This window comes from Zea mays, chromosome 8, assembly GCF_902167145.1.
Source record: "Zea mays cultivar B73 chromosome 8, Zm-B73-REFERENCE-NAM-5.0, whole genome shotgun sequence".
NCBI lineage: Eukaryota > Viridiplantae > Streptophyta > Magnoliopsida > Poales > Poaceae > Zea > Zea mays.
This window is the reverse complement of record NC_050103.1, coordinates 173,074,304-173,089,214: the sequence shown is the minus strand read 5'-3', so window position 1 is coordinate 173,089,214 and position 14,911 is coordinate 173,074,304. Positions and strand designations below refer to the sequence as shown.

The 14,911-nt window shown below is 46.3% G+C and overlaps 1 protein-coding gene and 1 long non-coding RNA gene across 2 annotated transcripts; one reads left to right on the top strand and one right to left on the bottom strand.

Moving 5' to 3' along the window:
• Positions 1 to 835: 835 nt before the first annotated feature.
• LOC100281214 (RING-H2 finger protein ATL3C) lies at positions 836 to 1,833 on the top strand. Its single transcript, NM_001154133.1, is given in 1 exon segment — positions 836 to 1,833. A coding segment is annotated over 1 exon segment (660 nt). The 5' UTR covers positions 836 to 906; the 3' UTR covers positions 1,567 to 1,833.
• A 2,684-nt stretch (positions 1,834 to 4,517) lies between these two features.
• On the bottom strand, positions 4,518 to 5,199 carry LOC103636449 (uncharacterized). Its single transcript, XR_558015.4, has 3 exons — positions 4,997 to 5,199; positions 4,787 to 4,903; positions 4,518 to 4,711 (listed from the first exon to the last, which is right to left on the bottom strand). It is a non-coding gene; the product is annotated as an uncharacterized lncRNA (long non-coding RNA).
• Positions 5,200 to 14,911: the final 9,712 nt, after the last annotated feature.

Here is a 14,911-nt window from a genome sequence, read left to right as displayed (position 1 = left end):
ATGTGGACCATGTTTTTTGAACTTATATTGTTTATCTATTATTAGTCGCTAATGATGAGCGTGAGTGCGGGTTGACGCCCGGTCGGCCTTCGTTTCAGCCAGCGAGCCTCTCCCGGCGCAATTTGGCGGCCTTACAAAAGTCTGCTCAAGCACGCAGTCTGTGGATTATGGGTGTTTGTTGAGCTCGATCGTCTCTTCATTTTCCGCGTGATTGGTTACCCGTATCGTTCTTTCCTAGGCTATTATATATATTAACTTTAATTAAGCATCTGTTTGGTTGTCTCTACGTGAGAAACGCTGGAATAAACCATTTTAAAATCATTTACTTGCATTGCATCTATGGATTATGGATACACAACAAATAATAACCGATCAGGCTCGTGGCTGAGCGAGCACACATAGGAAATCAGCCGCTTTGTGTACTTGATAACTTTGCGCCCCTCGCTTCGATCACTTGCAACAGTGCTCATTGTAAGCTTGATCTGACAACAGAACCCCTCCTCAGACCAATCAGTATTGTATTCTTTATTCTTATTAACTATAGTCAGCGAAAAAAGCTTTGTCAATCAATGAATTGTGCCGCCCAAATGCATGTATGGCTTTGTCGAGTGAGGTGTATCTTATCTCCATGAATCGATGTCACCTCCATTAATTAACCCACGTTCCGTTCGTTTAGTTTAGAGTCGGTCGACGAGTCCATCAGGTTATGCTAATTAAACCTCCTTTTGAATTTGCCGCTAAACAAAACAATGCACTGACGGTGACCCAAAATATCTTTTACTGTGTCTCCTCCCGTTCCTATATAAACCCCTCCCCGCGCCGTGCAGCGAGACAACGCTCGTCCTTCCCAATAATACACCACCAGTACGTACGTACGTCCACCACCGCGTTATACAGCTCGACAAGATGAGCGTCATCGAACAGTTGCACGCAAGGAGGCTCCTATCGCACGCCGCCGCTGCTGCGACTGCTCCGTCGTCGGCTGCGGAGCCGGAGCCGGCGGCCGTGGCCATGCCGCAGGCGCAGGCGGTGTCTGCAGCGCACTCGCACGCAGCCGCAGCGCCCTTCAGCTCGCTGAACGCGACGGTGATCACGGCGCTCTCGCTGCTCCTGTGCGGCCTGGTGGCCGTGCTCGCGGTCCACGCCATCGTACGCTGCGCATTCCGCGTCACGCACCGCGTGTGCTACGGCCAGGACGAGGACGAGGACGAACCCGCCGCCGATGCGTCGGCGGCCTCCTGCCAGGCCGGTCCCGCCAGGAGGAAGCGCGGGCCGCGGGCCGGGCTGCCCCCGTGGATACTCTACTCCCGCGAGGTCGAGCTCGCCGGGTGCGGCGCCGGCGCGGCGGAATGCGCCATCTGCCTCGCGGAGTTCGTGCAGGGTGACCGCGTGCGCGCGCTGCCGCGCTGCAACCACGGCTTCCACGTGCGGTGCATCGACCGCTGGCTCGCCGCGCGGCAGACGTGCCCCACGTGCAGGCGGGCGCCGTTCGCCGCTAAACCCTCGCTGACGGAGCCGGACAGCGCGGGGGCGCCGGAGGCAGTGCAGCTTCAGGTGCACGCCTGAAGCCGGGGCCGGGCAGCACGAGACCCTCACCAAGTAGCGTGAAGCCAGATTTCCCAACTGTGTAGTCATAGTCATAGTGCATGTGAGCAGTGGCCAGTGAGTGCTTTTTTCTTCTTCTCGACGTTCTCTCTTCTGTGATACTGGCGATACTACGGCCTTGATCGGTTTTTTTTTTACAAGGCTGTACAAGTGGCCTGTTGCGATGGTATGAGATAGAGTATAATTAACTTCGATTGCAAATATATATATGATGGAATCCTGGAATAAGTAGCGTCTATATGTGTCTACACTGTATAGTTCAAAAAAAGTAGTACTAGCATAAGTATTACACATAAATACTACTAGGTACGTGCCCGTGCGTTGCCACGATAGTAAAAAAAATTATTATAAAACATACATATGAAACGACAAACATCACTATGATATGCAAAATCCGTATGACAAAATATTTTTTGTCGGTCTTAGGAGGGAGATGATCCCCAACCTAAAAAATTCCATCAAGCACCGCCATTGCGGAAATGAATCACAACTTGTTATAGGGGTCGTTTTACCAGCAAGCAAAAAGAGGGACATAGGAATACATAGTGTGAATTACATGAAGATTATAGTGCAGTTAACGGTACATGCTTCTACATGATTTGTCATCAAAACCCTCAACGAGAAGGCCGTCCAGAAGCCGATCGTACTCTATTTATGGTGATAGAGATAGAACGTCGGACATATCGTCTTGTATATCTGAAGAATACAGAGAGTTTTGGGTCAGTCAACTGCACCTTGTAGTTCACTATCATGGAAGGACGTAGTGTTGGCACATGGGTGCTGGTAATGGCGCCAGATAAGTGGAACACTACAGCTACAAGTAGTCAACACATGATATAGAAAAACATGATGCCATGAAGGGACTAAGAAGGCGTTTGTTTTGAAAAATCAATCCATTCTAGATGAGGTGATACATCATAAGTTAATTCCACAAGTTTGGTAGAATAAACTTATTTCTCATATTATTACTAACTATTAGCTTATGAGGAATGAAATGCTGATGAATCAATTCATTCTATTCCATAAATCAAACAAGAAAGTGAAGAGTGAGAAGATTCCTTAAACCAAACACATTGCAATAGAAAGTGTGTGTTCAATGAATAACACCGAAGCATGCAACAATGGCCAGTGCAGAACGAATTCCTTCCTATCTCGTTCAAAACAGTACAACAGTACGCCTAAAACTGCACTGTTTTTTTAAAAGGTATTTTCGCTACTCAGGTCAGTTGTATATAAACTAAAAGGAAAAATCGTTTAAACATGTTGTGTAATTTATACAGAATAACACGACAGTAGCACTACTCATGAAGGACTATATTAGATTCACCATATCTGCAAATCCTTCTACTCCATCGCTATCCTCTTCCTTCTTGGCGACATCAAGGGAGAAAGACTGAGTTAGTCAAACGAAACGTCGAGTCATCGCCATCCTTCCTCTGACCTCTCCTCTCCACCCTATCAATAATAACAGAGCAGGTTATAATTATCCTTAATCTTTCTCTCCTTTTACCCTGTCAATTTGGCTAACACAAGTCCCAGAAGAAAGAAAGTTGTATATATAACATAAAGCTAAGTACAACAGAAATAATTTCCTCTGTCAATTTTCCTAGCCCAAGTCCCAAAAGTGGTGTGTATATATAACATAATAATGAGATATTTCTGGTGAAGGCTACCGACGACAAAAATGCATGAATAGAGAGTTTTATAAGACAAAGTAAAAGCTGAAATTTTAACCTTTCATCACTTGAGTTGCCTGAGGTGGAAAGCCATTCAAGATCCAAAAAGTTTGAATCACCAGAGGCAATATTCAACTTCAGCTCTTGGGACACGAAGCACGTCAGAGGCTGTGGGAGTATACCTAAAACGAATTTTGGAGGAAAATATGGGGGAAGTTCTCACCTGATAGTTAGGCATGGAAGGTGTCAGGACATGCAAAGATGCTGCAAATTGCACCAACCACACTTTACCTTTCCATCAGCAGCTAGTTCATCTCTGATGAAACTTGGGGTCATGCTTGGAATCCCCAGCCTGCAATAAGATTGGGACACGCTTATAGTGGACAACTTATTCTTGATTATTCCACAAATATTTCTAAAAGATGCTTAAGCACTAATGTATGTATAATCACAATATAAGTATCCATATAAGTAGTTTAAATGAGATACTCTTTTCGGGCTTGAGCCTTGTTGTTACTGGGCCAAGCAACCTTAAGTACAACTATACATATAGATTATAGGGCACACCTGAATCAAGAAAGGCATCATATAAGATAATAACTAATCTGCTACAACAAATGCATCATGTTCACTCATCTTTTCCTCACACGAGTGTTAAGAGCACTCATATTTTAATACTTGGTGTCATTATGATTTGAATTGTTATTCTCACAGCCTAGAATACTTATGGCCATGGCACGAGATGGCCTGTTGCCATCCTTCTTCTCTGATGTTAACAAGCAAACTCAAGTACCTGTTAAGAGCACAATTGTGATAGGCATCTGTGCAGCTGCTCTGGCTTTTACAATGGATGTCTCACAGTTAGCAGGAATGGTAAGGAACCAGCTATCTGTTCCTGTTTGTGTTGGTGGAGAAGACACAGGTCTGTTGCAACTGAAAGTAGAGATAAGATTACAACTACTAAAGTAGAGGTAAGGTAGAAGATAAGATGCAACTTTGTAAGGTATATGCTATTCACGAGCCTGTATCTTTCCACCTTTGACAAGGCCATCAATCAATATGCAGTATGGCATCTAGACACAGTACAAAGGATTATGGAATCATGATAGCATGTAATGTCGGTTAATTTCAAGGGACCATGCAAGTATGCACATTAAGTACTTCTATGTGTGAGACCACATGTTTTGCAAAACATAATAGGAAAACAAATTAAACTGCTACTTAAAAAAGCAAATAATTGCTAGCACAGCTTTAAAAATTCTTCAAAATGAAAGTAAAAACAGAGCAAAGTTGAAATGAGAGCAAACAAGCACCATAGAGGGAAAGTGAACTATTTGAAGCAACTCTAGCAAGCACAGTAACATACATACCTCATCATGCACTATTTTAAATGCTTGTTTAACAGGAAGCTGAGTGTCCAAAACTGTTAACTGAAATGTTCATATGAAATCCGATTATACACATAGTCTAAAGAGAAGTGCTGGCTTGCAAGAAATAAACCTAACCTTGCTAGAAAGGGGAACAACGTCATATATGGTATTGTGTAATAATATTCCAGAGACCACATGGCGGATAACTGCTATTTGCATGCTTGGGTTCTGAGATGACGGCTCCGGGGGCATCTTTGTTTATTTAAGGCCACAGTAAATAACAGACCATTAGTTATCAGGAATATGGAGAGCAAGAAAATATAATGTTAAACTTCTGAGACATACTGTTTTCAAAATGGTACCCTTATCCATATTAGTTCCTATGATAGAAGGCTCTGGCTGCACAACGGGTTGTACATTGTTTTCCACAAGCACTTCATTGCTGATCAGTCCATATTCATCACGTACAAAGGGTTTTGTCTCATCACACCTCCAGACACCATCAACCAAAAACCGGTACTGAATTGCATAAAAATGCCATATAAATGTATGTGGCACAGAAAATGTGACCATGTGACCATGCCATACAGATAACAATTCAAGCACTTGAAGAAATGGAGTCTCCTACTACTGAATATGATATATTGTAGCTAAAAATATGTTGCAGCAAGGTGAAAATCTATTGTCAAATATGTGTTGTGTAGCTGCAGCAATTGAAGTAAAAGCAAATATAAAATAATACTCGATTTCTCAAATCCCAAACATCGATGCAAAAATGAGAAGTTTGTTCCCATAGAAGGCCGCAACGAACCTTGAGCTCCTAGTCCTAACTACCTGCTAAGTTAGTCTATATATGTTACATACAGTTAATGCCAAGATAATCTGTAAATGATTCATGTGATCTCTTGGTTATGTGATCATGCAATCAGGAACCCATAACTTGTAACATAATATAAGCTACAGTCTACAAATCATTCAATAAAGTGTAGCTTATTTTGCGAGTCATATGCATCATCACTAATTCACAGGTGCCTTGCACAAACTCTGACAGCAACAAACAGTCCCTGCTTTTTGCTTGTTTTATTGCAGTTAGAGAATAAGTTAGTGTCCTAATTCTACAGAGGAAGCTGGAGCAAAGCAACATGTTACATAAGAATTTAGGTGTTTGTTAATGCAGGTCAATGAACTTCGTGAATTAAAACAAACATGTGTGTTAGACCATTGTCTGCAACGTTTTAAGCTTAGTACACACCATCGACACTATCGTAAGTGGAAATAAAACATTCTTGGTAAACTATCATCTCACTTTTGCAACCATTTCAGCAAATGTGCATATACAGCAAGAACATTTCTCACATGCCCACACCAAATCCTACACCAGCATAGTGTCACAAATCTAGGCATGGTGAATAGAAAAGGGAGGAAGCAGATGAACCTTTCGCGAAAGCGAGGCCTCTTCTGAGCTGTGACCGCGCTCTCCTGCGCCACGGGGTCGGTGCTCCGAAGCAGCGGCACGAGCGACGGGATGGCGCCCGACACGCCGATCAGCTCGTGGATGTCGAAGCGGTGCTTCGCCAGCAGGCGTATCCTACCCACGGCCGCGCGTCCGGCCCGGCGTCGGGCCCCAGCGCCTGCACGAACGCCAGCACGAACGACTCCACGTGCTCCAGCGGAGCCGCGTCCGCCGACAGATCCATGGACTCGAGGTCGTTCAGATCCACGGCGGCCGCGTCCGGTGAACCCCAAACCCATCAGAGACAAACAAAACATCGAAGAGGGCGCACCAAGAGCACAAAAAAGCAGAGGGAAAATCCGGAGAGGGGTGGTCGAGTGCGGGGATCTGCGGGACAATCCAGCGAACTCACCTCTCGATCGATTCGCGTCGGATCGGCGTGGATTTAGGATTCACGAAGCACTGCGAGAAGCCGCGAAGGGGAGGAGGACTGGAGCACATACCATCGTGAGGCACCCAAAGAGGAGAGGTTGAGAGCACCTAGAGGGGGGGGGGGTGAATAGGTGATCCTGTAAAACTTCAAAACTTAAGCCACAAAAACTTGTTAAGGGTTAGCACAAGTATGGCCAAGTGGCTAGAGAGGAGTCAAAACACAATAACCACAAGAAATCAATCACAGAGATGACACGGTGGTTATCCCGTGGTTCGACCAAGTACAAAAACTTGCCTACTCCACGTTGTGGCGTCCCAACGGACGAGAGTTGCACTCAACTCCTCTCAAGTGATCCAATGATCAACTTGAATACCACGGTGTTCTTGCTTTTCTTTTCTCAATCCCGTTTGCGAGGAATCTCCACAACTTGGAGCCTCTCGCCCTTACAAAAGATGTTCACAGAGAATCACAGAGCAAGGGAGGGATTAGCAACTCACACACGACACAAAGATCACAGCGAATACGCACACACAAGACCCAGACTTGAGCTCAAAAGACTAGCACACTAGAACGGAGCTCAAATCACTAGAATGTCGAACAAGTGCGCGAGATTGATGTGTGAGTGATCAAGAGTGCTCAAGGAATGCTTGGTTATCTCCTCCATGCGCCTAGGGGTCCCTTTTATAGCCCCAAGGCAGCTAGGAGCCGTTGAGAGCACATCTGGAAGGCTATCCTTGCCTTCTGTCGTCGGGCGCACCGGACAGTCCGGTGCACACCGGACACTGTCCGGTGCCCGATTTATTTCCATAAACAGCGAAGCCGACCGTTGCCGACCGTTGCAGATCTGGCGCACCGGACAGTCCGGTGCACACCGGACAGTCCGGTGCTTCCTTCCGACCGTTGGCTTGGCCACGTGTCGCGCGCCGATCACGCGGCCGACCGTTGGCCCGGCCGACCGTTGGCTCACCGGACAGTCCGGTGCACACCGGACAGTCCGGTGCACACCGGACAGTCCGGTGAATTTTAGCCGAAGTCGCCGGAGAAAAACCCAAGAGCGGCCTGTTCGGCTGGGGCAGCCTGGCGCACCGGACACTGTCCGGTGCACCACCGGACAGTCCGGTGCCCCAGACCGAAACAGCCTCTTGGCTGTACACAGCCAAGTCTTCTCTTCTCTTCTTCTTTCTGTTTCTAACACTTAGACAAGTATATTAGTACACAAAACCACTGTACTAGGACTTAGAAACATACCTTTGCTTGTGATTTGCACTTTGTTCATCCATGGGCATATTTTCACATTTAAGCACTTGTGTTTGCACTCAATCACCAAAATACTTAGAAATGGCCCAAGGGCACATTTCCCTTTCAATCTCCCCCTTTTTGGTGATTTATGCCAACACAACATAAAGCAACTAGAACAAGTGCAAAATCACTTCAAATAAAAACTGACTTTGAGTTTTATTCAATTTTGGCATATATGGATCATCTTTTGCCACCACTTGGTTTGTTTTTGCAAATCAAACTCAAATCTCTATCTCTAAGTCAAACACACATGTTGAAGCATAAAGAGAGTCATTCCAAAGAATTTGACCACGGATTTCAAAAACTCCCCCTTTTTCCCATAATCAACATTTCTCCCCACAAGAAGCCAACTTTTGACAAAAGCGACAACACAAGAGTTTTGACAAACCAAAAGCTCTATTATACTTTTTCAAAATTTCTCAAGTGGTAGCTGATCCATTTATTGCTTTGGCCTTTATTTTCTCCCCCTTTGGCATCAAGCACCAAAACGGGATCAATCTTGGCCCTTTTAACCCCATTGCCTCACCAAAGTCTTCAATTAAGAGCAAATGGCAATAAGATTTCATGAGATGAACTTGGAATTAGTTACCCTCTCATCGGAGTGCAGTGGAAGTCTTTCATGGTCCAAGTCCACCTTTCCCTTTCAATTCACCTTCGAGACTAAATCAAGCAAACTCAAGCAAATGGTTAGTCTCAAAGGGTCAAGTTGTAACACATCTCCCCCTAAACATGTGCATCACTTTGCAACGGACTTGTGAGGTCCAGGGAGTGTTTGTACAACTTGAGCACCACAATAAGCAACAAAATGCAGAATGAACCTGATCAAATGCATAAACACATGTATGCTACAATTCAATCCAAGTTCCGCGAATCTAAGACATTTAGCTCACTACGCAGCCTGCAAAAGGTCTTCTCATCTAGAGGCTTGGTAAAGATATCGGCTAGCTGATTCTCGGTGCTAACATGAAACACTTCGATATCTCCCTTTTGCTGGTGGTCTCTCAAAAAGTGATGCCGGATGTCTATGTGCTTTGTGCGGCTGTGCTCAACAGGATTCTCCGCCATGCGGATAGCACTCTCATTGTCACATAGGAGTGGGACTTTGCTCAGATTGTAGCCAAAGTCCCGGAGGGTTTGCCTCATCCAAAGTAGTTGCGCGCAACACTGACCTGCGGCAACGTATTCGGCCTCGGCGGTGGATAGGGCAACAGATGTTTGTTTCTTAGAGTTCCATGACACCAGGGACCTTCCTAAGAATTGGCACGTCCCCGATGTACTCTTCCTATCGACCTTACATCCAGCATAGTCGGAATCTGAGTATCCAACTAAGTCAAAGGTAGACCCCTTTGGATACCAGAGCCCGAAGCAAGGCGTAGCAACCAAATATCTAAGAATTCGCTTCACCGCCACTAAGTGACACTCCTTAGGATCGGATTGAAATCTAGCACACATGCATACGCTAAGCATGATATCCGGTCTACTAGCACATAAATAAAGCAAAGAACCTATCATTGACCGGTATGCTTTTTGATCAACGGACTTACCTCCTTTGTTGAGGTCGGTGTGTCCGTCAGTCCCCATCGGAGTCTTTGCGGGCTTGGCGTCCTTCATCCCAAACCGCTTTAGCAGATCTTGCGTGTACTTCGTTTGGGAGATGAAGGTGCCGTCCTTGAGTTGCTTCACTTGGAACCCAAGGAAGTAGTTCAACTCGCCCATCATCGACATCTCGAATTTCTGCGTCATCACCCTGCTAAACTCTTCACAAGACTTTTGGTTAGTAGAACCAAATATTATGTCATCGACATAAATTTGGCACACAAACAAATCACCATCACATGTCTTTGTAAAAAGAGTTGGATCGGCCTTCCCAACCTTGAAAGCATTAGCAAGTAAAAAGTCTCTAAGGCATTCATACCATGCTCTTGGGGCTTGCTTAAGTCCATAGAGCGCCTTAGAGAGCTTACACACATGGTCGAGGTACCGTTCATCCTCGAAGCCAGGGGGTTGCTCCACGTACACTTCCTCCTTGATTGGCCCGTTGAGGAAAGCGCTCTTCACATCCATTTGGTACAACCTGAAAGAATGGTGAGCGGCATATGCTAGCAAGATTCGAATTGACTCTAGCCTAGCCACAGGAGCAAAAGTCTCCTCAAAATCCAAACCTGCGACTTGGGCATAACCTTTTGCCACAAGTCGAGCCTTGTTTCTCGTCACCACCCCGTGCTCGTCCTGTTTGTTGCGGAACACCCACTTGGTTCCCACAACATTTTGCTTCGGACGAGGCACCAGCGTCCAAACTTCATTTCTCTTGAAGTTGTTGAGCTCCTCCTGCATGGCCAATACCCAATCCGGATCTAGCAAGGCCTCCTCTACCCTGAAAGGCTCAATAGAAGAGACAAAGGAGTAATGCTCACAAAAATTAACTAATCGAGATCGAGTAGTTACTCCCTTGCTAATGTCACCCAGAATTTGATCGACGGGATGATCCCTTTGAATCATCGCTCGAACTTGGGTTGGAGGTGCCGGTTGCGCTTCTTCCTCCATCATTTGATCATCTTGTGCTCCCCCTTGATCAAGCCCCTCCACTTGAGGTACCTGGTTGTCATCTTCGGTTGGGGAATGCACCATAGTTGAGGAAGAAGGTTGATCTCGTTCATCTTGTTCCTGTGGCCGTACTTCTCCAATCGCCATGGTCCGTATAGCGGCCGTCGGAACATCTTCTTCATCTACATCATTACGATCAACAACTTGCTCTCTTGGAGAGCCATTAGTCTCATCAAATACAACGTCGCTAGAGACTTCAACCAAACCCGATGATTTGTTGAAGACTCTATACGCCTTTGTATTTGAGTCATAACCTAATAAAAACCCTTCTACAGCTTTGGGAGCAAACTTAGAATTTCTACCCTTCTTCACTAGAATGTAGCATTTACTCCCAAATACACGAAAGTACGATACATTGGGTTTGTTACCGGTTAGTAGCTCATACGACGTCTTCTTGAGGAGGCGATGAAGGTAGACCCTGTTGATGGCGTGGCAAGCAGTGTTAACGGCTTCCGTCCAAAAGCACTCGGGGGTCTTGAATTCTCCTAGCATCGTCCTCGCCATATCGATGAGCGTCCTGTTCTTCCTCTCTACCACACCATTTTGCTGTGGTGTGTAGGGAGCGGAGAACTCGTGCTTGATCCCTTCCTCTTCAAGGAACTCCTCCACTTGAAGGTTCTTGAACTCGGACCCGTTGTCGCTCCTTATCTTCTTCACTTTAAGCTCAAACTCATTTTGAGCTCTCCTGAGGAAGCGTTTGAGGGTCCCTTGAGTTTCGAACTTTTCCTGCAAAAAGAACACCCAAGTGAAGCGGGAAAAGTCATCAACAATAACTAAACCATACTTACTTCCTCCTATGCTCAGATAGGCGACGGGTCCAAAAAGGTCCATATGCAGCATCTCCAAGGGTCTTGATGTTGTCATCACATTTTTGGTGTGATGAGAGCCTCCCACCTGTTTCCCTGCTTGACAAGCTGCACAAGGTCTATCTTTTTCGAATTGAACATTAGTTAGACCTATCACGTGTTCTCCCTTTAGAAGCTTGTGAAGGTTCTTCATCCCCACATGTGCTAAGCGGCGATGCCACAGCCAGCCCATGCTAGTCTTAGCTATTAAGCATGCATCTAGACCGGCCTCTTCTTTTTCAAAATCTACTAAATAAAGTTTGCCGTCTAATACACCCTTAAAAGCTAGTGAACCATCACTTCTTCTAAAGACAGACACATCTACATTTGTAAATAGACAGTTATATCCCATATTACATAATTGACTAACAGATAGCAAATTATATCCAAGACTCTCTACTAAAAATACATTAGAGATAGAATGCTCATTAGAAATCGCAATTTTACCTAACCCTTTTACCTTGCCTTGATTCCCATCACCGAATATAATTGAATCTTGGGAATCTTTATTCTTGACGTAGGAGGTGAACATCTTCTTCTCCCCCGTCATATGGTTTGTACATCCGCTATCAATGAAAGGGAATTAGGCTTACACCTTGTTCCTATATAATTTTGGTGGTTGAATTGCCCAACACAAATCTTTGGACTAACTAGTTTGTTCTAGTGTATAAGTTATACAGGTGTCAAAGGTTCACAACATAGCCAATAAAATGACCAAGTGTTGGGTTCAACAAAAGGGCAAAGAGCCAACCGTAGGCCCTCTGGTCTGGGCGCACCGGACTGTCCGGTGTGCCACCGGACAGTGTCCGGTGCACCACCGGACAGTGTCCGGTGCACCAGGGGACTCCAGCTCGAACTCGCCACCTTCGGGAATTTCCAGGGGCTCTCGCGCTATAATTCACCGGACTGTCCGGTGTACACCGGACAGTGTCCGGTGCGCCATGGAGAAGCGGCCTCAGGAACTCTTCAGCTTCGGGAAAAGCCAACGGCTCGTCCGCTATAATTCACCGGACATGTCCGGTGTGCACCGGACTGTCCGGTGTGACTCCAGCACAACGGCTATTCCGCGCCAACGGCTACCTGCAGAGGCATTAAATGCGCCGCAGCGCGCGCAGACGTCAGGATTGCCCATACTGGCGCACCGGACAATGAACAGGAGCTGTCCGGTGCGCCACCGGACATCAAGGGTGGCCCACAAGTCAGAACTCCAACGGTCAGATTCCAACGGTACTGATGACGTGGCAGGGGCACCGGACATGTCCGGTGTGCACCGGACTGTCCGGTGCGCCATCGAGCAGACTGGCTCCCCAACGGCCACATTTGGTGGTTGGGGCTATAAATACCCCAACCACCCCCCATTCATTGCAATCCAAGTTTTTCCACTTCTCAACCACTTACAAGAGCTAGGCATTCAATTCTAGACACATTCAAAGAGATCAAATCCTCTCCAATTCCACACAAAACCCTAGTGACTAGAGAGAGTGATTTGCCGTGTTCTTTTGAGCTCTTGCGCTTGGATCGCATTCTTTCTTTCTCTTTTTGCTCTTGTGATCAACACTCAATTGTAACCGAGGCAAGAGGCACCGATTGTGTGGTGGCCCTTGCGGGGAAGTTTTGTTCCCGGTTGATTGAGAAGAAGGAAAGCTCACTCGGTCCGAGGGACCGTTTGAGAGAGGGAAGGGTTGAAAGAGACCCGGCCTTTGTGGCCTCCTCAACGGGGAGTAGGTTTGCAAGAACCGAACCTCGGTAAAACAAATCCTCGTGTCACTCTCCTTATTTGCTTGCGATTTGTTTTGCGCCCTCTCTCGCGGACTCATTTATTATTACTAACGCTAACCCCGGCTTGTAGTTGTGATTATTTTTGTAAATTTCAGTTTCGCCCTATTCACCCCCCCTCTAGGCGACTATCAATTGGTATCAAAGCCCGGTGCTTCATTAGAGCCTAACCGCTCGAAGTGATGTCGGGAGATCACGCCAAGAAGGAGATGGAGACCGGCGACGACAAGCCCACTACAAGCCAAGGGAGCACTTCATCTTCATCGGAAGAGTCCCGCACCAAGAGAAGAGAGAAGAAAAAGAAATCCTCCAAGCGGAAGGAGAAAAGATCTTCCTCTTCTCACCATAAGGAGAAGAAGGAAAAATCTTCTCACAAGCCGCATCGGAGTGGGGACAAGCACAAAAGGATGAGGAAGGTGGTCTTCTACGAGACCGACACTTCATCGACCTCCACCTCTGGCTCCGACGCGGCGTCCGTCACTTCTAAACGCCAAGAGCGTAAGAAGTATAGTAAGATTCCCCTACGCTATCCTCGTGTTCCTAAACATACACCTCTACTTTCCGTCCCATTAGGTAAACCACCAACTTTTAATGGTGAAGATTATGCTATGTGGAGTAATTTGATGCGATTTCATCTAACCTCTCTCCACAAAAGAATATGGGATGTTGTTGAGTATGGTGTACAGGTACCATCAATAGGGGATGAGGACTATGACACGGACGAAGTGGCCCAAATCGAGCACTTCAACTCCCAAGCCGCAACCATCCTCCTTGCCTCCCTAAGCAAGGAGGAATACAACAAAGTACAAGGATTGAAGAACGCCAAGGAGATTTGGGACCTACTCAAGACGGCGCACGAGGGTGATGAACTCACCAAGATCACCAAGCGGGAAACGATCGAGGGGGAGCTCGGTCGCTTCCGTCTTCGCCAAGGGGAGGAGCCACAAGACATGTACAACCGGCTCAAGACCTTGGTGAACCAAGTGCGCAACCTCGGGAGCACAAAATGGGATGACCACGAAGTGGTTAAGGTTATTCTAAGAGCCCTTATTTTCCTTAACCCTACCCAAGTACAATTAATTCGTGGCAATCCTAGATATACACAAATGACCCCCGAGGAAGTCATCGGGAATTTTGTTAGTTTTGAATGCATGATTAAGGGCTCCAAGAAGATCAACGAGCTTGATGAGCCTTCCACATCCGAGGCGCAACCCGTGGCCTTCAAGGCAACGGAAGAGGAGTCTACACCAAGTAGACAACCAATTGACGCCTCCAAGCTCGACAACGAGGAGATGGCCCTAATCATCAAAAGCTTCCGGCAAATCCTCAAACAACGGAAGGGGAAGGACTACAAATCCCGTTCCAAGAAGGTTTGCTACAAGTGTGGTAAGCCCGGTCACTTTATTGCTAAATGTCCATTATCAAGTGACAGTGACAGGGACAACAAGGGCAAGAGGAAGGAGAAGAAGAAGTACTACAAGAAGAAGGGCGGCGATGCCCATGTTTGTCGGGAGTGGGACTCCGACGAAAGCTCAAGCGACTCCTCCGACGACGAGGACGCCGCCAACATCGCCATCACCAAAGGCCTCCTCTTCCCCAACGTCGGCCACAAGTGCCTCATGGCCAAGGACGGCAAAAAGAAGGTAAAATCAAAGTCCTCCACTAAATATGAAACATCTAGTGATGAGGATGATAAAAATGAGGAGGATAACTTGCGTATTCTTTTTGCCAACCTTAACATGGAACAAAAAGAAAAATTAAATGAGCTAATTAGTGCTATCCATGAAAAGGATGATCTCTTGGACTCCCAAGAGGACTTCCTAATCAAGGAAAACAAGAAACATGTTAAG